Below are 22,363 nucleotides of genomic sequence, written 5' to 3' on the forward strand. Positions count from 1 at the left end.
AGTGGTGGCTGATGCCTGTAATCCCAGCACTTTGGGAGGCTGAGGTGGGAAGATCAGTTGAGGCCAGGAGTTCAAGTCCAGCCTGGGCAACAAGTAATATCCTGTCTCTACAAAAAACAAAAAGTAAAAAATTATCCAAACATGGTGGTGTCTGACTGTAGTTTTAGCTATTCAGGAATCTGATGCAGGAGAATCACTAGAGCCTAGGAGTTCAAGGCTGCAGTGAGCTGAGATCATGCCACTGCACTCTAGCCTGGGTGGCAAAGGGAGACTTTACTTCAAAAAAAAAGTAGAATAAATAATAAAGAGTACCCCATTTTAATTTCCTTTTTCATAGTAAAGTTGCACATTTTTTTCTATCTTTAGCTATCATTTTTTATTTCTTCTGTGAACTGTCTGTTCATAATCTTCTTATCTTTGTTTCTTTTGCTTGTTTAATTTTCCCTTAATTTACAGAATCTTTATGTATTGTGAATGATCCTTTGTCTGTATGCTGGCTGCAATTATCCTCCCATCTTTAACGTTTTTAATGTTGTGTTTTGTAATTCAGCTGTAAGTTTTTATGAAGCCAGATCTCTGATTCTCCTCTATAATGACCGCTACATTTAGTCTTTAGTTTAGAAGATCTTTTCCCACTTCATAACGTAAAAAAAAAGTCTCTTATTTACTTGTGTTGCCTCATTTAAGCACTAGTAGTCAGATTTATAATTGAGTAAATAGAGAGAAAACTTAAATAACTTGCCAAAGGTCACATTATTAATAACGGGAAGTTGGTGTTGGAAATGAGACTGCCTGACCCCAGGCCACAGATACATGGAGATGGAAAACAGCATCTTTTTCTACCACTAAGTCTACCAAATTTGCATCTTTTCCTTGAACTCTCTGCCTTTGCTTTGACTATAATGGGGAACAGGTTCCTGCATTGCATTGATCCAAAGCCAGGTCCCTTCTTATCCTCTGGACCCCGTCTCCTTCAATCTATCCCAGACTTGGACTCCTAAGAGTATGCATTCTCTCCCTGCATCCTCACTTCCCTCCTCAACTCTTGAATCTTTCCCATCCACATGCAAATATAGCTTCCTGTGGCTCATGCTAAAAACAAAACAAACCCTTCAGAACCCCCTCCATGCACTTTGACATTTCTCTGCCTCTCTTCAAGGCAAAACTTCCCAAAAGGCTGTGCTAACTGCCTCCATTCTCTTTCTTCTTGTTCTTTCCTCAGCCGATTCCCAACACACCTCCATTTTCACTCTCAAAACACTGACACGGTTCTTGTTAAGATTTTTTGTGACTTCCACCCTGCTGGACTCGTGGCCACTTGCTCAAGCCCAGCAGCGTGTGGTACAGTTGGCCGTTTACCTCTGACTGACTGTTGTCTTGCGGCATCTGTCACACATACCTACCTTGTTTTCCCACTGCCTCATGGGAAGCTTCTCAGAACTTTTGCTGGCCTGTCATTCTCTTCTAAGGCCTGAATGCTGGAAGGCCTCACAGCTATTCCCTTGGTTTTGTCCTCTTCTCCATCTATGTTCTTTCTCTAGGTGGTCTTGTCCAGAACCAGGGTTTTAAATACTATTTCTATTGAAATACTGAGGAATTTTCAGTATGTCCTGTTTTTTCTCATATTACTACCAAATTCCAAACTATAAAATCTCCATTCAGATGCCTAACAGCTCATGGCTAATACTTGATTTACATTGACTTATTTAATGCTTAAATACACACACACAAATACATATACATACATTCGCATCTACCGTAGGTTGATATCACATGTATCAACCTGTGTGTGAGCTGTATCGTATATACGTTCATAACTAAAGTGTATTTGTTTTGTTTTTTATGTTTTGGGCTTCATTAAAGTTGTATCATCCAGGATGTCTTTTTCTAAGACACTGTAATGTGTTTGCTGTATTATATGAGAATATTCATTTCTACCATAGAAAATAAATAAATTCACCTTATAAGAGATTATTCAAATGTCATAAGATGTGTTGGGTATTGATTATAACAAAATCAGTAATTTGAGAGATATTGATAGACAAGATTCATAAACTATGTAAAGTAAAGATAAATAATTTCCTAAGAATACCATGTTTATCTTTGAACATAGATATAAAGGGATATGAAGACTAAGAGACAAATAATATTAGTCAGGCAATGATTTTAAACATGAGTCTCTGAACATTCATGGAGGTTTAGAGGCACTCAATCAGGGAAGCACTGAAGCTTATGAAATTCAAATGTGGCCATCTCTTCCCAACTCTGCATTCAGTGACTTGACTGAATCTTGAAATCAGCTATGGTAGCACAGAAACTGATAAATACTATAAATGAGCTTACTTCCCCCCTAAAAAGCCTGTTTAACAGCACAGCACTGCTGACTCAATATTTGTCCGGGCCTAATTCAGCACCCACTGGAGATACCCATTCTGTCTCCACGTGCTCAAGAAACACAAAGCCATGGCACTTAATTCTTTAGGGAATGGATCTGTGGCCAGCAGTACTCATCCTTGTGTTTTTCCCATACAGCAAATGCATGTCATTGGCCCTGATGCCTTTCCTCTAGACACCCCTGTTTGAACCTCAACTCTGGTTCTCAGAACCACACCATCCGTGGTAAGGCTGGTGCAGCAGAAGGACAGAGAAAGAATGTTTGAACACTTGAACATTCTGCACACTTGATTCAGGTCATGCTTCTACCTGCTTGTACTCTATCTTACGTGGGTTAACATATCCCATTTCCACTCCTCCCCCTTACTTTTTACCCTGTGTTTTAAATTGACGTAACACTGCAATTACAGCACCTAATGTGGTCTGTGAGCCTATCTGTTCTATGACCTCTGAGATAGCTTGTCTGGTAGCGTACCTTAGGCTACCAAGGTATCAAGGCATTTTCCTCCATGATAGACGTGCTTTATTCATACAACATTTGTGTTTCTGAGATTAATCTATGTTGTTTCATGCAGCTACAGTTTCTTCATTTTCACTGCTGTACGATATTGCATTACTTTTAGATTTAAAGGTAGTTGGGTTAATTTTTCTTATCACCTATTAAAACCTGCCTTAGATATGAACTACCAGTTCTGTTTGGTCTGCTCAGTCCCTTAAGTTACTAAACTCCTTAAGTGGCTGCAAAGTTTCCTATCTATAATAGGTGCACCTTTTTAGGCTCCCTTAGAAGATACAGTACACCATGTCCTAGAGGCTGGCAACACTTGAGCCCTTCCACTAAAGGCAGATGCCTTCTGCGGTAGTCCTACGCCAACCTTATGAGCTGAGTAATTCCATCCACCATTACAGCCTGCAGAGGAGCCCTGGGATAATCAGAAATGGCAGTTTCTATAAGATCTACTGAGGAAAGCAGGCAGGTTCAGCTCACTCCACCTGCTGATGGGATTCTCCAGTGGCTTTCTGTTGGGTGCCTTCAGACAACCATGGGCTCTATGCTCTCTAACCAGGTTGGGAGGCCGGAAAGGATCACCCGCCTGGAGCCTCTGAAACAGTCCTTCAACACCAAAGATGAGAAAACTTCTGGAACCTGCACCCTTTGTAGGCTACTGAGATTCTTCTAGATACTGTCATTTGACCTATTCTGGTTGTTCGGTCTCTATATACTCAGAAGTGAGAGGAAAGGGAGTTGCTACTTTCTATAAGGTCACTCACTGTCTTCAGTCCAAGTCTTTTAACTTTTCTTTCATGCTTTCCATCTCTTGATTTTCTTGTGCTGTATTCTGAGATAATCCCTCAGTGTGATAAACAAAGTGAATTTTCTTAGTCCAAGTTGCAAATGGCAGAGATGAATCCTCCAGAATTATGAGGGTTTTAGAGTGTGCTGTCAGTCAGGGTGTGTGTGTAGCTTTTTTTCTGGACTTGATGGGTCCCTGCCTTCTTGGTACTCATAAATTACCAGGAGAGTTACCCTTTTTTTCTCAGCTAGCACCCACTTTAGCAATCTCCTGTTTCTTAACCATACACTGTTCATTTTCTACACTTCCCCAGTATAACTTAGACTTCGTCCTCCAGAACATTCATTCAGAGCACAGTGTCCAGGCAGATAATTATCAGAAAGAGGTTCTCAGGACAATTGAGAGCAACTCCAAAGAAGATTAAGTTGAATCTTTACCTTCCAATAAATAATAGTATAAACTCCCAAATGTCAGGAATTAATATATAAAGATAAAGCCATACAAGCTGAAGAAAAAAAAACATGAATGGAGTTTTTTTTATAACCTTTCTATCTATGATTCAAAATCCAGATGCCATAAAAATGATCAATTTGACCACATAAAAATATTTTATAAATGCTCCAAGTCATAGTGTAGGCAAAGTCATGCCACAAATGACATCTTAGGGAAAATAACTGAAAGTCATGTCATAGACAAAGGACCAGTCTTTTTAATTTAAAAATACTTCATTGACATTGAGCAGATGATGAGGAACCATGTAATGAAAAGCTGTCAAGGAACCCAGTGGTAGAATGTTGGATTGTAGTGTTCCCATTTGGAGTACATGACCTTACCTGATAAAGCAATGCTGCAGAGTCTGCTTCGTTCATGTGGAGGGCCCCACTTTTCCCAAATTGCAAACTGACCCCCAATTACTGAGCACTGAAATTAAAATGATTAGAGTTTTTAACGTGTGGTGCCGTGTCAAAATTAATATCCAACTCAGATTTATAAAATATTGGGTACCTGGCTTAGGCCCTGGACTATTCGAGTTACAATGAGGAAGACTATTCCAAAGTCAGCAGCCAGAGGGATGCATAGAGTGAGAAATGAAGTTGCAAACAAAGAAACGCCAACCACTCGCTTTGTTCCTACTCTTCCAGCCAGGTATCCACTGGGAGCCATTGTCAGTATGCCACCATAACCAACAGCACCAAAGATGATGCCTTGGATTTGAGGAGACCAGTCATACACAGGAGCCTTAGAGAAACAGAGAATGCTGTAGTAAATCTTACACAAAAAGATTCTCACATACCCTAAAAAGCTTCTTTAGACCTTTTACTTGCTTTCAACTCACTATTTTCTCCATTAAAGTTTTTAAACATACATACTCTAGAAAAATAATTATCCAAGCAAACAAACAGCAAAAAGAAAAGCACAAATTTGTATCTTGTGTTGCTTACCTTTGCAGAAAGACTCTCTGGGGCTTTATTTAGGTCACCAAATGAGTCAACAGGCAATCCCTCAGAGGAGCCATTGAACTGGGATTGAGGGCTTGTGCTGTTGACCATGGCTACCATGGTGATGTTCATGATGACATTTTGTGCTATTGTTGTGAAGTTGCAGAAATGTAAGACAAGGGCTATTCCATAACGAGCAGAACATAAACTTGGAACTGGAAATATTATGACATCATATTAGTGCTTTTTAAAATTGAGCTAACATTAGTTTTTCACAAGATATGATTTTAAAAGTACCTGATCACCTAAAGATTTAAATCATTACTTAAATGACACTTCTGTTGGCTTTAGGAAAGAAAGATACAAAAGGAGGAGATCACTGAGTTGAGCTAAAGGACGTTTTATACCACAGTTTTGTAGAGCCTAACTTGATCTCAGGGATTCTGTTCATCCTAAAATTTTGTCTCTCCCATTCCTACGTCATTGTGTTCTACAGTTGATGAACTTACTCACAAGTAAATGCTTATACATATATGTGTGTGTGTGTGTGTGTGTGTATATAACACATATATATGAAAGGAAAATATATACATATGAATATGTGCACATATTTAAATTGCTGCATATAATTTATAATATATTACATATAATTTGTATGTATAATTATATATAAATATAAAGCATATAATTTATATATGACATGTATTGTTATACATAATGCACTATATGTTATGTATAATATGCATAAATTTTATGTATGTAAATGAAATGTAAGTTGCACTTTGAAGAGAGTTGTCCATTGGTATAGATGTATTCCATTCACATCTTAAAACATTGAAGATATATTTTCACTTAATTTTTGAGATTAAACTCCTCGGAAGATTCTCTCATTAGAGAAATTGATGCCCACAAACTATGAAAAAATAAAGTGAAAAATAGTGGAAAAAGAAAGGAGCACAGCATTCAGATAATCTGTATGTGTACAGCAAGGAAAGATGGCAACTTAAATGTAGAAATCTCATTCTCCCTTTTCCATATCCTGGCTAAATTGTCCAAAAAATGTAAAACATAGGGAAATCAGCATTTGTGGTTGAAATTAAAGAACTCTTCAGAAGTTAAAATCCAGGAAAAAAAAAATCATTTAGATGAGATTGAATGGTATAAAAGTTTCAAAGGTTAGGTCTCTACTCAACTTCTTTAAAAGTCTTGCAGCATTATATTAAGTGAGTAGAAGGTATCCTGGCAGAACACAGCAAACAGTCTAATTTGAAGGGCAAATAAAATGTATGAGCCAAGAAGCCGTATTTATCTGGGCTTAGACTTTTTACACTAGGAATTCAGGCAGAGTAGCTCTTTGAAACTCTCTCCAACCCTTTCACTTTTTTCTGCGTGGGAAGAAAAGGGACTTCGATCAATGAGACTGGGTAAATAAATTGAGCATGTGTAGCTCTGTATCTTCTCCAGCCTGCCTGGAAGCTATCTACTTTCCTGCCATGCAACTACTTTAGCAGTGCAAGCCTGGGATTGTCCGGTTCACCCTATGCCTGCATGGATACATCTATTCAATGCAACAGAAATAGCAGGGAGCTGGATTGATCACTGTTCTAGACCATGTCCTCCAGTCCAGATTTGACATCTTCAGTCAATCATTGAACAAAACACTTATCAATCACCTCCAATACTGGGCCCTAGAAGTGTAGCAGCAAACGTAGCACACAAATAGCCCTGTGTTTGGGGACCTCACATTCCAGAGAGAAGCACAAAATATGAAACACAAACAGTAAATCAAATAATGTGTTAGAAGGTGATAAATGCTGTAGAGAAAATAAAGCAAGAAAGGGGGGACATCCCAATGACATACCAGAGAGGTGGTCATGCAGACATCTGGGGAAAGAACATACCAAGTAGAGGGAACAGCCCTGGGGCTGGTTGGAGAGTGCCTGGTATGTTCAAAGAATCAAAAAGAGGGGACTATGACAGAATGGAGTGAGCCAGGGGTAAGAAGAGATGTTAGGAAAGCTAGATAATGGGGCCTGAATTGTTCAAGATATGTGGGCCATTGCAGGTACTTTGGCTTTTACTTTGAGTGGGACGGGGGCCACTGGAGGGTTTTCAGCAAAAGTGGAACATGATGTGACTTACATTTTGAAAGGATCTCTTTGGTTGCAGAAATGAGAACAAAACGATAGAGAGGAAGTGCAGTTAGGAAGCTATTGCAATAATTCAGAAGAGAAGTGAAGCTATCTTGGATTAGGGTCATGGCAGTAGCTAAGATGTGGTCAGACCCCAGATAAATCCCAGAGTGGAAAAAACACCAAATGAGAGTTTCAGTTTTACAGGTGGGTGGAAGGCAAGGAGAAGGGGAATTGGAGAGCTTGTTGTTTTAAACAATAAGAAGAATGAAGTTCTACTTTCCTAGGAAGAAAGGTCTTTGGAAGGAGCAGGTTTGTAAGGTGGGGTGATCAAGAGCTTATTACTGGACATGTTAAAACAGAGATGCCTCTTAGGCACCAAAGAGAAGGTGTTGAGCATGTTGGATATACAGTTCTTAAGTTTAGAAGAGAAGTAGGTGTTGAGGCATAACATTGGGAGTTAATAACCTACAGAAGATACTTAAAGCCATAAAACTTGGGATATGGAAATAAATAGAGAAGAAAACCAAAGACTAACTCTGGGGCTCTCCAGTATTTGGAGGTTGGATAGATGTGGGAGGAGCAAACAAAGGAAAGTGAAAAGGAATGGGTGGTGGGATAAGAAGAAAACCAGAAGAGTGTGGTGTCCTGGAAGCCAAGGGGACAAGAGTTTCAGGGAAGAGGGAGTCAGTAGGTACTTCAGATATTCCTGATAGGTCGTGTAACATGATGTCAAATCCTCACAATAACACTATGAGGCAGCTATTGCTACTATTTTACAGATGAAGAAACGCAGGCACAGAGAGACCAGCTCACAATGTAGCTCAGGTGTCTATGCTGTTAACCACTGTAGCACATATGTATGGTGGTTTCTGTTTTGTCCAAGATGACTCCATGAGAATACTTCTGTGATTAATACAATCCACGTGCACCCAGCTGTAGGGTTTATGTGGCTCTGTGATGTGGGATAAAGAGGTGCCGTGACATTAACAAAGGAGGATTCCCCTCATGGCTATGCTATCTTCTATTGATAGAGTACAAGTCTTTGTAGTGAATGAACTCAAATATAACATCTTTGTAAGGGTTTGTTTTTTTTTTTTAATCTGATTCAGTGCTGGTGGTGACTTCCTCTATCATTCAAATCAACTAATAATTTGTGAGTTTTTGTGGCCTCTGATTTTCCCAAGTTCCTTTGGGATCCTAGGTGCCAAAGGCTACCAAAAAGGGTATCAGCAAACCAGGAGACTAATGGCTTACAAATGAGGAAGTTGAACATTTGCCTCATGAGAATGCTGAAAGATTAACTAGAGAGTGTATTTAACAGGTTTAGTCTGGTGCTTGCCAGATGTTAAGTGTTTCCTGCAGGCCACTATTTGTATCCTTAAAAGCTATTTTGTCCTGTGTCCATTCTGAATGAACACAGTTGTGCCTACTCCAATAGATTGGTGCCAGTGGTGTGCTGTCTGTTAAATTTTTTGTGATCACCCCTAGCTATACGAGAATGTGTGGGTCTGTATGCATGTGAGAAAGTGTAAATTAAGAAGCACCTGAGGATATTCTGTTAAACTACTGGAAGAGGGCACTGACACCATGAAATCATAGGTTTTTGAACGTGAGAGGTTTTATTAATGAATTCAGTACTACTGTACTCAAAATCCAGGAAGCTTGTTTCTTAATTTGATGTGACAGACAGACCTTAAGGTGGCCCCAGTGATTACCACCTCATGGTATTCTCACCTTTATATAATTCCCTTCCCTTTTATGGGGCCAGGAACTTTCACTTGCTTGTATCCAACAGAATATGGCAAAGGTGATGGGATGTCACTCCATGATTATATTATGTTATATAAGACTCCATCTTAGCAGACTAAAGATAAACATTCTTCATGTGGGCTTGGTGAAGTAAGCAGAAAGTTGGAGAACCTCACATGATAAGGAACCATGAACATCCTCTAAGACCCGAGAATGGCCTTCAGTCAAAATCCAGCAAACAGCCAGAGCCTTCAATCATACAGTTATAAGAAAATGAATTTTTCCAACAACCTGAATAAGCCTGGAAGTGGGCTCTTCCCTAGTCTATCCTGTAGATGAGAATGCAACTTAACCACTCAATTGTAGCCTTGTGAGACCCAGAGAAGAAGAACCAGTTAAGCCAAGCCATGCCTGGAGCTCTGAGCCACAGAAACTGTAAGATAATAAATGTGTGCTGTTTCAGGTTACTATGTTTATGGTAATATGCATGCAGAAATAGAAAATGAGTATAGTTGGCAAAAAAATAATAAAGCCTAGTTGAATGACTATACAAGAATTTTGGGGGGTAAGTATTGAAAGATATTTGCATTACAAAATTTATCATGAGAGTAAAATGATAAGACATTATTGTATTGAAGAATAAGAATACTCAGAAAAATATAAGGAACAATAGAAAAACATCCAAAAGAATCATGCAATGTGTAAAGAGTGTTGTGGCAATTAATGAGAGAAAACTAGATCATGTAGTTAGTACTGCTAAGATAATTGGTTACATAAGTGGAAAATACTATTGGTGCAATAGCATGTTTTAAATTAAAATAAAGTATAGATATGATACAATAATACTGCATTTTGTCAAACTGAAGGCACCATTGATACATCATTATTTTTGTTCCACTAAAACTCAATTGATCAACCGATTAACAGGTCAAACTGAATAGGTCCGAAACTAAACTCTTGAGCCCTACCACCTCAAAACTTCTACCCAGAGTCTTTCCCACCTCCACTGATAGAAATCTTATTCTTCCAAACACTTTGCAATCCTTGATCTAGAATGTAGTATTGTCTTCATATTCAAAATGTGTATAGAATCCAACAACTTCTCACAAGGGCCACTGTTATTTTTTGACTAAAAGCTAATTTCATGTGGTTCTAGCTATCAATATCTCCTGCCTGAATTTTTGCAGTAACCTTCAGCTTGGTTCCTTGCTTCTAATCTATTCTCAATACAGCAGTTGGAGTATCCTCATCATACCATAAATAAAATCACCTCCTCTTCTGCTCAAAATCCTCCCTGTGATTTTATTTTTGTTTGGATTAAAAACTAAGGTCTCTGCAGTGAACAAAGGAAATGAAATATGTAAACTGTTTGCCTCACAATTTTTGTTTCTTGGGAATAAACCCTGAAGAAATAATTCCAATGTGGACTAGTGTTGTGTTAAATAATGTTCATTTATCATCATATATATACTAACTTACATACATAGTTCATATGCATCTAATAACCTAAGTAACATATATAGTTCATATATAGATATAATAGCCGAGTAACAAAAGAAAATTCCACAAATTAAATATCCAGTCACAAGAAGGTTTTTCAGCTAAATAATACTTCATCTATTGGCTATGTTGGAATATAATACGTATCCTTTAAGAATCCATATTGCTTTATAAGATTCACAAAGAGATTCACACTTTATGAATCTAATAAATCAATATGGAAAAGTATATGCTGTCAAGTTAAAAAATATACAACACAGTACATAAAGTGTAGAACTATGCAAAATATGCATACAAAATAAAGGCAATAAAATTAAATTATAGTCATTGAATTAAGCTGATGAAAACCTTTTTATTTCTTGTTTTTTGAAGTATCTATAATTGGTTTTTCTTTTTTAAATTAAGCAATACAGTTACATTTAAAATATTACATGCAATCACAAGCAGGACACACAATCCTATGTGTAGACAATTCAGTAGCAATTATCAAGAACGTAAAGATTCGATAGATAAAGATTGAAAGGTAACTGTCAAAAATAAAATGCTTCTTTTTAGTAATATTTATTTCCTTCATATTTGCAAAATATGTTAATTTCACTGGATTTGTAAAAAGAATTAAAGAACGTAAAAATCACAAATTCATTTTTATAGTAATACATTGACAAAAAGAATTCACTGTAAAATCCTAAAACCAAGCATTTGAGGTCGAATTTACCTTTCCTGGGGATCAGTACCTCATCCACTTGCATATCCTGTGCATTCTTACTCTCCCTTGCTGTGGGACTCAACTCTGTCTTGGTGGCCATTGTGTTTCTCCTCTCCAGGTGAATGGTTTCCACCTATCAGGGAGACATGTAATTCACATGCATCAGTTGAGAGAAAGGGACTTCCCTTTGAAATATTTAAACAGGGGCACCAAGGAAGCAAAAGCTGGCCCATTCCATCTGGTTGGGGACAGGGAAGTTCATTATCCCCTCTTGGCTCAACACAACAGGCATACTGCACCTAAGGTTTGGAATTGTTTATTTATTAGGATCTAGAGTGCTCTCGGTGTGCCAGCTTATGAGCAATGACTTTGAAGTTAAGTATTCCCAAGTTCAAATTCAGGTTCATGATTTACTGTGCCAAGTGCCACTAGGAGCACATTTGTGTGTTTCAGTTTCCTCATCTGTTGTTAATAACAATAACATCTTCATCAAAAAATTGCTGTCAGCTGAAACAGATTGCATATACCTAGAACATTGCCAGACACCCAGTAAATAAAAGCTGTAGTTCACTGTCATCATCACTGGAGCTACCACAGCAGTGGGTCACTTCAGAGCTATGCTCCTCTGGAATCTTCTACCTGCACCTGAGAACCTGGCTTCTACTGCCCTTGACAACACCCATACTGCTTCCTCATTTGACCCACTGTATCGATGTGTGTCACATAATTGGGGACCAAATTTGCATAATGAGAAGATAACATTCAAATCTCATATTATTATTGTCCATAGGTTGATGATGTGTCTACAGATTTCTAGAAATAACTAACATGGAGATTGTGACCTTTTTGCATATAAGACAACTAAAAAAACCATTACTGTATTACAATACTAGGATCTTCAATGCCCAAGGAGATTTTTACGTGTTACTATATGTAGAATTGTAATATTTGTGCTATGTTTACTGCTCATATTATTAAATTTGACTCTCTTAAAGAAAACATCTTAAAATATGTAACTGCTTCTACCACTAATAAACCAAACTTGTCAGCTTAATAAATTAAATCTTCCTAAATATCTAAGCACTAGTACTTAACCAGAACTGGCCTGATATCATTGTTGCAAACTAAGGAATAACTTCTTAATATCTCTTTATAGTAGAAGTTTTATTATTCAGAGGTATATATTCACCAAGAGAGGAGGGACATAAGGACATTCCCAAGACCGGGTAATTTATAAAGAAAAAGAGGTTTAATGGACTCACAGTTTCACATGGCTGGGGAGGTCTCACACTCATGGCAAAAGGCAAAGAAACAGCAAAGCTACATCTTACATGGCAGCAAGCAAGAGAGCTTGTGCAGGGGAACTCCCGTTTATAAAACCTTCAGATCTCATGAGACTTCTTCACTACCATGAGAACAGTATAGGGGAAACTGCCCCCATGATTCCTGGCCACACCTGGCCCCACCTTTGACACTTGACTTTTATAGGGACCACAATTCAAGGTGAGATCTGGGTGGGGACACAGACAAAACCATATCAGGAATTATAAAATATGTACTCACCTTTCTCCTGGTTTATTTCAATCAGTACAATTATTTTAAAATTTATCCATGTTGTCGTACATATAAAATAGTTCAATCCTTCTAATTACTGAGTAATATTCCACTCCATAGCTGTATCACAATTTGTTCATCCATTCATTTACCTTTTGATTAAAAATTGCGTTGTTTGCAGTTTTTTGCCATTACAAATAAAGCTGCAGTGAACATTCATGTACAGGTCTTTGTATAGACATGTGCTTTCATTTCTCTTAGATAAACACTTAGAAGTGGAATACCTGGATCATATGATAAGTGTAGTATTAATGTCTCTTCATATCTTGCCATTGGGCATTCTAATTCCATGGTGTGGCCAGGAGATTTTAAAAATAGGTCTTCTGTTTCTAGGGAAATTGCCCTGATTCTATATTCAAAGATTGTCTGGGAGATATTTTACCAAATGACAAAGATGGGTCAAACTTCATTGTTTTGTGCAACTCTGAAGTTTTGTGCAACTCTCCCCAATTCTGAATTCAGTAATGTCATGATGGTAGCTTGGAATCGGCCATAATAGGAGCTTTAACACCAAAAAAAAAAAAGTCTAAGCCACAAATTTGGGCTTAATTTATTGTTTATGAACTTCCTGGACTTAAGAAATTTATCAAACAATGTTCATCTAAGTGTGTGTGGTGGGGGGGGCTTGTTTGTACGTATACACACTACATATCTACATCCACAAAGACACAAAGACACAAACTTACATAAACATATAGAAATAGATATGTAGTATGTATACTACATTCATTACTATATACATATAGTATATATACATTACTATATGTATATATACATATAGCAATGAATGCTTTTCAGGCATGAAAACCCTGAAACAGGAGTCAGACTTCACTTCCCACTGATTTCCTTTTCAATGATGTGACCTCCTCTGCAAAGCATAGCTACTCTTGCTAAGATGACATCCTTCATACCCAGCCCTGCATCTGCATTGTCACTGCCTCTATTCATCAGTATGATCTCCAGTCTCCACAGAAAGGTCAAGGTCCCCGGATTCCATACTGATATTCCCATTTGTCTCCTGACTTTTGAAAATATTAATACTTTTTAAAGCTATCTAAGGCTTCACATGACAGTCTACCACCTGCACACAGCTTGTACACCCTATCTCCAAGCGAACCAGGATGTTACATCTTCTCTTGCCAGCAAGTCTGGTCTACCCACCTCACCATGACAGACACCTACTGTCATGGTAACCTCAAAACATTTCACTGACTTAAAACGCTGGATTCAAGCCCTGCTGACCCTTCCCACAACCTGGGGCTGTAACTAGAGGAAAGAGAAGTAATCTAGAGGGCAATTCCAAGGCACGAACTGGTGAGCCAAGAACAGGCTCAAGTAGCACAACATAGAAAATGCAGTCTCATGATCTCTTAAATATGCCCTTCCAATCAGTCTCGTAGCCTTTCTACACCTTGGCTTTACTCCAAGTAAATCCCTTTTGTTTTAACAATTCTCTTTATTTTCCACTAAAAAACTGTGCTGCTTATCTGGGTCAGAAACTATATATTGCACTCTGAGAAGTTTCTGGTCCAAAGCAGTGTTCATAGAGAACCACACTAAGGATCAGCTTTCAGTAGAGATGATTAGTTTAAAGGCAGGGAGTGTTCTAATAGCATCCTCCCACACATCTGTGAAGTTGCAGCTGCCACAAAAAGTTGTACCTTCTCCATTCTGGCCTTGAGGACTCCCTGATTCCCTCCTTCCCACTGCCTTCAGCTCACCTACCATCTTCTGCCGACCCTGGTGACTGTCCCATTGCCTCATCTCTCCATTTCCTCTTCTATCCCTAGCCGTTTTAGCTTGGTTAAATTTCACACCAACTCACTGGATCTTGATGCAGCATTTCTCCAGATGCTTTCTTGGACCAAAGCCACCCTAGCCATTGGTATAATAGAAATAATTATTATAGTCACTCTTATAAACTACTGCACCAGCCAAGTCTACATCAACCCCAGATGGAGATATTACTGACCCTCTTCCTCCAGGTCACCCAGTTGGTAAATGAAAGAGATGATATTTGTTCACAAGCCAGTCTGACCTGCAACATTTTGCTTTTAAACACCTCACAAGAGTGCCTATTTCTTGGAATTATCTTCCATAGCTGCTACTGTCTCCACTAGCTAGTTTCAAAGCATATGGATGATCAGATACAAAGCTTCAGCTTCCTGCCTCTTCTCCCTCACTTTTGTCAGTCTTGTGAATACGGATTTTTACATTTTTCAATTTAATTTTTATCATATGAGGAAACTTGGGGTTGGGGAGTATATAAAAATTGTCAGTTGTTATACAGAAAAAAGTCTTGGAGGTCTTCATCTCAACACCAAGAGAGGTGACTTACCGACTTAATGTCTGTGGAAGGGCTTCAAGTTGAACCCAGCATTTCCTCCAAGCTTGCTCCCTTGGACTTTTTGGAGTAGAGAGATGAGGATTCTTTGCCACCCTAGGGCTTAAGTTGCTAATCATTAATAAAAGTCATCAAACTACAAAGTTGACTCAGAAGGGCTTCTTGCCAAATAGGCTTTGAAGCAGCATTCAGAAATCCAGCCCAACCCCCTCTGCAGTTCTTCCTGCTTTTTGGCTGATGTAAGCTGCTCCACCTTCCCCTTGAGAGTGTCTCCTCAGGACCTCATAGGTGTCCTCTGGTTCAGACACTTGCATATAGTTATTTTGCTTTGCTTTGTGGTGTCTTCAATGTCTTTAGTCTTTTTTGAAAAGGTTAAAAAGAGATAAAATTAGAATTAAAGAGTTCAGTATTTTTTGTGGTTTTTCCTTTGCTATTTTTGTTTTTCCCCCTTATTTGAAATTTTGTTATTTTTTTTCTTCTTTGAAATATGTGAATTGTAATATTATGGATGAACTTGAACTTCATTCATTCTGTTGCTTTCTCTTTCCCTGGGTCCTTGTCCTCTTCTCAGCAAACCAAACCAAACAAAACAAAACAAGCCTGACATAAATATAATATGATTTCTCCATTTCTTTTTATTCTTGCTATTTATATGAGTATTCACAAACTATAATTAATAATGCTTTGTATTATTTCTAAATTTGCACACATGCTATCATGTAGCATTTATGGCCATTCTATAACCACTTTGGAAAATAAGTGACATAAATTTGGCATACCTACATGTGCACAGTGAAGGCCAAACTCTCTCAATTTCTTGTGGTTAACTCTTGCACTAACACCCAGGAAGTCAAAAGCACTGTCACTGCTTTCCAAAAGTGTGTATAGTCCGCTTGTCCTTGTCTTATAGATGAGGCAAAGTCTTCAGAATCCTAGCTTTCTGTAGTTTATTTCCAGCTCTCTGAATGCCCTGGGTTCGTAATCCAGACTCCTTTCTTTATATGAGCATTAGAGTCAGCCATGGAAATTTAAACATTGTTCTGTGTTTTAATGACTTTCCTGGCCTTAGCTCATACTCTTCACTTTGACTTTAAATCCCTTCTTACTTTATGGCCCTGAGGCGATTTCCTTTAGATTCTGAGTTTGACTCTTTATACCTATTTGAACTGTATTGTAAGAGGAGAGTGCGTAAACCACCTCTCAACACCCTGGCTGAGACGTGGGAGCCTGGTAGGATATATCATGGATCAAGAATTCAGAAGGAGGAACCCGAGTCCTGGGGAGGGGGAGTCAGAGCTACCATTTACTGCACATTTATTACATGTCATCCTCACAATGCTTTCGGGTAAGTTTTGTTATATTCTTTATAAGATAAAAGAAAAAAAAAAAAAAGAAAAAAAAACGAAAAAAAGAAAAAAAAAATTTCTTCCTTCTGCACTTTAAGAATTTAAGTATGGAAAACTTAAGCCCATTATCATGTGGGGTAGTGTCAATTTCACCTTTCTAGGTAAAAGATTTTTCCCTGAGTCATTTCTGAAGGACTCTGGACCCTGGGATAAATAATGATCAACTTTGGGATTCACATATCACAGGAAATGTTTCTGACCTTGAATTATCCAAGTCAGAAGATGTTACTTGGTTTTGCAATTTAATGTTTAACTTTATTTAAAGTGCTCCAGAGTTGTTTACATGCTAACTGGTTTGACTTGGAAGAAATAGACCCAACTTGTCTCTGTGTAGAAAAAATAACAATTCAGCTTTTCTTCACCTCTATAATTAAACACTTGAATGTGAATTGAGATGTTTTCTTGACTTAGGTTGTAATATCCACCTTTTCTAAAAAAAGAAATTTACACTTTCCTTTCGAATAAGATTTATTTTTAAATTGCTTTGTTTTAGCCATGGGGATCATCAGAGAAGACAGAGTATACATTTCTCCTTTAACAGTTATCTTTAGCCAGGCGTGGTGCTTCACGCCTATAATCCCAGTGCTTTGGGTGGTCAAGGCCAGAGGATTACTTGAGGCCAGGAGCTTGAGACAAGCCTGGGCAATGAAGTGAGACCTCTTCTCTACAAAATTTTTTTAGAAAATTGGCTGGAGATGGTGGCACGCATTTGTAGTCCTAACTACTTAGGAGGCTGATGAGGAGGATTCCTTGAGCCTGGGAGTTCAAGGTTACAGTGAGCTATGATCATGCCACTGCACTCCAGCCTAGATGACACAGCAAGACTCTCTCTAAAACAAAACAACCACCCAAAAAAAAAAAAAAAAAAAGTTATCCTCAGACTTGTTTCATAAGACTGTGAACACTGTTGTTAATCAGTCACATGACAACTCAGCAGGATGCAGGTTCTGATTCTGGTTTACATTTCAGAGGACTCCAGTGCATGATCCTGTTGTGATCATAGGAAACCTGTCTCTAGTCTTCGTAGAGGAAGCCCAGAATGGGCCCAGGGAGAGGAAGCATCTTTCAGAGTCAGACCCTCCCTCAAAGCTCACAATGTCCAGCAGGGATTCTGATGAATCAGGGGTAGCTGTCAAGCAAACACACTGAATGAGCCTAAGTCTTAAAACAGAAGACTTGACTAAATGGCAGTGGTCATTCTCTGGAGTTTAGCTGGTTTTTCACACACACTCTGGTCTAAACAATGAACCCATATGTGATGTTATATCTGCTCAGAACCTTACATCTTCATGGTTCTGGCAAATCTTTTTTTCTCCAAGTTCAAGTCAGGCTCCTGTTTTGCCTTACCATCTCTATGACAAATGGAGTCAATCTGGTCACTCTAGTTATCAGTCTGACATCATCTGGTCATGGGCTTGGCAGTCCATCTGGAACACTTGTGGGTGTTCTCTATTATTTTGTCTTCTATTTGTCTTCTAAAACCATCTCTATTATTTTGTCTTCTATCAGCTGAGCAAAATGGTACATTTTTTGTTATCTACACAATGTATTCACTTATGTCCTAGATCTCCATACTGAAAACACGTCTTACTTTTTTCCTTAGACGTGTCTGCTGTCTAGTCTACTTTCCACTTTCAATGCCGTTTCTTTCAGCAACTATTTTACCAGAAATGCCCAGCTAAAACTGCAAAATCGTATATTGAGGACAATGGCTATGGAAAAGAAGAAAGAACAATTGTGACAAATATAATCTTTAGGAGAATACACAAAAGAAAATCAGGAGTGCTTATGGGCTGAGATGTTATATGCTTTCAGATAGAATAGTAAACAAAATTGATATCTGTAGTGCATAAAAGATGTCGTAATTATCAAGTGAGAAAGTGTTGCATTCTGTAACCAGCACAAGTTATTACAATTATACCATGCTGAATTAATATCAAGATAACTTCACTTACTACCTGGAACTTAGAATAAATGTATTTTACTTTGCTGAGTCTCGCTTGGAGATCATTGAAAAAAATTAGGAATAAATCATGCAACAAAATGAAACCATCCACAGTACTTTGCATATAATCGAAAATCAATAAATGAAGGTCATCGTCTGTCATAATTATCATTATCATTATTATTTCTATTACCACCTTTGAAATGTCATAATACTCATGATTGAAATAAAGAAATTAAAAATCAAATTCATTCAAAATAATCAAATATAATTTAATTAAAAAGTTAGAGGCAGTCAGCCATCTGTCAAAAAATATTGAGTTACTATATGCATTCCAAAAAGAAATGTAAAGGGATAGCATTACCCACAAACAATGAATACAATAAAATTCCCTATATTTTATTTAAATAAAATAAACAGATGATGTATAAACAGCATCCGTAAAACCTACAACAAACATTCCAAAGGTGAATCTTCGTTACAATCAGATACATAAAAGAGGTGTTTGCTACATCTATTCATTGGAAGGCCTAACTAGCACAATAACATGAGAAAGAAATGTGAAGCAATTAGAAAAGAAGTAAAACTATAATTATTAGCAGATGATATGATTGTCTACATAAAAAAAACAAATCTGTACATAAATTACTGTAGTTAATGTGAGTTTAGCAAATTTGACGGAAAGAAAAGTAATATTCAAAGACCAATTGCATTTTAATTACCAGCACAAAACAAAAAAAAAATGATATTATAAAAAGAGATACAATTCACAATGGCAATAAAAGAATGTAACAGCAACAAAAGGATATAAAACCTAGGAATAAATCTAACAAAAAATGTGGAAGATCGTTATGTAGAAAATTGTAAAGTTTTATTGTAAGGTATTAAAGTAGAACTAAATAAAGAGACATAGATTTTTATGAACAGGAACATTCAAAAATGTAAAAATCTCGTCTCTCCAGACTAATCCATATGCCATTCCAACCAATATTCCAACATAAATTTCCATATAATTTAATTTACTAAATATATCCTCAAATAAAGATTGTGGTTATCCCTTTCTTTGTAATCATTCTTCTACTCTGCCCCTCACCCCCTTTTTAGAGACTCCTTGTAACAAGGCCTATTTAACACTAAATATGTGCTGAGCACGATTCTGAGCATTTTATATATAATAACACTTTCACTTCTCACAGCAAACTTTTATGGTAGGTACTATTATTATGCCAGTTTACAGAGAGGTTAAGTAACTTGCTAATAAGCTATGGAGTCAGGAATCCAACCACCCAGAAAGTCTGGCTGTTGTGTCCATTTTCTTACCCTCCAGACTATTCCGTCTGTTAGGCAAATATTGAAACCAACTTTCAACATCAGTTTCCTATAAAATTTCCCTCTAATTATTCTTCCTTTTGTATCTTGGCATTACTGTGAATTTGAGCTGTATCAATTTTCTTCCAAATTCCTAAGATCACCTGCCTACCTTCCTTCCCTTCTTCTCTCCTTTCCTTCCTTCTTCCCTACTTCATTTTTTTCTGATTCTTTCCTTCCTTCTTCCCTTCCTTTCTTATTTCTTTCCTTCTTCACTAATTCTAAGGATATTTGTCATTTCTAAGAAAACCTTTTTCACACATCTAATTTTTTAAGTATGTCAGCATATATTTCTGATATTATTCATTTATTTATGTTAAATATTTATACTAACCTAGCATTCCTCTAGTTTGGAGAGGGGTTCTAGCTTTTCTGTTAAGTTTGGTGCTCTGTCTTGAGGTTGTTGAGTTGTACTTGGCTATTGGTTTTTGTTACAAGTGATGGTATTGAATTGCCGAATAGAAGAATACATTTCCAAAACTTAAATGTTATTTACTACTGAAGTGCAGGTTAATGAACTTTATGATTCTGAGAACTTGTCTTAGCAGATGAGGGTGAATGTTGGTTGTGCTGCCAGGATAGGTGTGTGAGGTGCTGGCATTTTGAATTTAGGGGGTCCATGTTCTCATCTGAAACATTTTTGTTTCTTAGCTCCTAGTAACCACGTCAATCACTTAAAAGTGTAGCTAGATTGCAAATATTAACTTGGAGAAAAATGAAAAAGGTAATTTCTCTCTTATTCTCTTCTTTTTTATTTTATTTTTTCCCTCTGCCACCTTTATGAAGGGGAGTTTGCTGCGGCTTGACATGGCTTTTCTCAGCTTCCAACATTTATACCAAAAGCTCTTAATTTGGCTCAGTTCCTTTTGATTCCTCCCTCTCCCACTCAGACTCTTATTTTTCGCTTGGTGCTAAATCAGAATGAGGAGCAAGATCATGTCAATGTTGTTACAAGACAGGATTAAGGGCCAAACCTATTTATTGGCCTTTGAATTGCAAGGTTTAGTTTTTATTGTACTCAGTTTTGGCTTCTATTTGTCAGACACCTGTGCTTACAAGTGATAGAAGTCCAACTGAAATGGCTTTGGAAGAGAAAGAAAGAGAAAAAGAAAAGATAGAGACTGAGGTAGGTCACAGAAGATAAGAATGAGCAGCTGGAACAAGCACAGTTCCAGGGACCACTGTCCCAAAATAAATGAAGACCTTTCAAACTCTTATTTCAGCTGTTCTTTTGCACTTTCTCCCTTCTCTTAAATCTTCTGCAAGAGGCAACAGACAAGTCTGTTGGCAGTTTTGGAGTCTCATTCATCCCATCCATAAAAGAGAAGAGAAAGCAACTGTGTTCAAAACCTAGGAAAGGCTCTTACTGGCCCAGCCCAGAGTACTTTATTACCATTTGAACCAATTGCTGCAGCCTTGTGGGTGCAGGGCCAAGTTGTCTAATTGGTCACTCCCATCATCCCAATGTTTTTCAGCCTACAGTCATTACTCTTATCAATTTAGCACCTCTTATCAATTTAGCCAGCATGGTTTTTTAAACAAAACGGATGAGGCTAGAATAGAATGCAACAGATCACAGTGCATCCCACTTAGTAAGAGTCAGGATTTTTTGTGAAACTTTTGATTCTGCAACACATATGTTTACATATTAAGCCTATATATTAGTATTGCAGCACATTTTAAAAATGTATATTTTTTACTCTAGGTCTGTCATACTCCAAAAGGGTTAAAATTCTCTCTTTACTGCACGTTTTATGTATTTTATTTCTATTAATAACGCCTCTGCTTCTGAGACATAAATGCTTTTGCTTGGCCTTTCAAAAAGGACGGCCTAGAAAATAATTGTTCAACCATGTAATTGCTTCGCTTTTCATTACCCTGTGGGTTTATTGGGCAGATACATCTATTTCTCCTCTGGACTCCAAAGTCAAAGGTTGTGTTTTGTATGCATGCTTCTTTCTTTACTCTAGGTCAAACTGTATTCCACACTCCAGTCTGGGGACTGACGTAAGCTTCTAGTTGTTAGACGATGGTAGCCATCAAAGAAGCTTAAGGTGATCTATAGTTAGGTTAAATAAAAGTAAATTTTAGACTAAAATCTGCCATATGTACAGATATTTATGAAACCATCTGACCATCACATTGTGCCAAATGTTCGTTCCTAGCAGATGCAACACCATTCCAGAGACAGGATTTTGTTACCCTTAGAGTTAGTATCAGACAAAAGGAAATCAATCTAAACCAATGCTTTGGACACAGGTTTATCTAGAAATGAAGCCTAGGGTACCCTCCATAAAACTACAGGTTACAGACCTTACTGAACTCTCCAGATCTGGACTCTGCAGAGTCCAGCTTTGGCAAAAATGTGGTTGATAGAGGGCATTGCAGGAGCCTCCTTTGGCCTGTAACCCTCTTTTACATCAGCTTGGCTGACCTCCCTGGAATGAGACCTCTTGGGGAAGTTGACA

The 22,363-nt window shown here is 37.7% G+C and overlaps 1 protein-coding gene across 3 annotated transcripts in view; it reads right to left on the reverse strand.

The window, feature by feature from the left end:
* The window catches only part of SLC17A3 (solute carrier family 17 member 3), a 39,663-nt gene that overhangs the window by 11,974 nt on the left and 5,326 nt on the right, over nucleotides 1–22,363 (reverse strand). The window contains exons 1-5 of one of the 3 annotated variants that reach the window (XM_007973506.3): nucleotides 15,171–15,246; nucleotides 11,228–11,351; nucleotides 5,132–5,343; nucleotides 4,695–4,928; nucleotides 4,523–4,610 (exon numbers count right to left, since the gene is read on the reverse strand). In XM_007973506.3, the coding sequence (XP_007971697.1) occupies nucleotides 4,523–4,610; nucleotides 4,695–4,928; nucleotides 5,132–5,343; nucleotides 11,228–11,318 (625 nt within the window). In that variant the 5' untranslated portion in view covers nucleotides 11,319–11,351; nucleotides 15,171–15,246. Of the gene's footprint in view, nucleotides 1–4,522; nucleotides 4,611–4,694; nucleotides 4,929–5,131; nucleotides 5,344–11,227; nucleotides 11,352–15,170; nucleotides 15,247–22,363 lie in introns of those variants that run through there. The other 2 variants (XM_007973507.3, XM_038005781.2) reach the window with 2 other exon arrangements.

This window comes from Chlorocebus sabaeus, chromosome 17 (genome assembly GCF_047675955.1).
Source record: "Chlorocebus sabaeus isolate Y175 chromosome 17, mChlSab1.0.hap1, whole genome shotgun sequence".
In the NCBI taxonomy this organism is placed as follows: domain Eukaryota; kingdom Metazoa; phylum Chordata; class Mammalia; order Primates; family Cercopithecidae; genus Chlorocebus; species Chlorocebus sabaeus.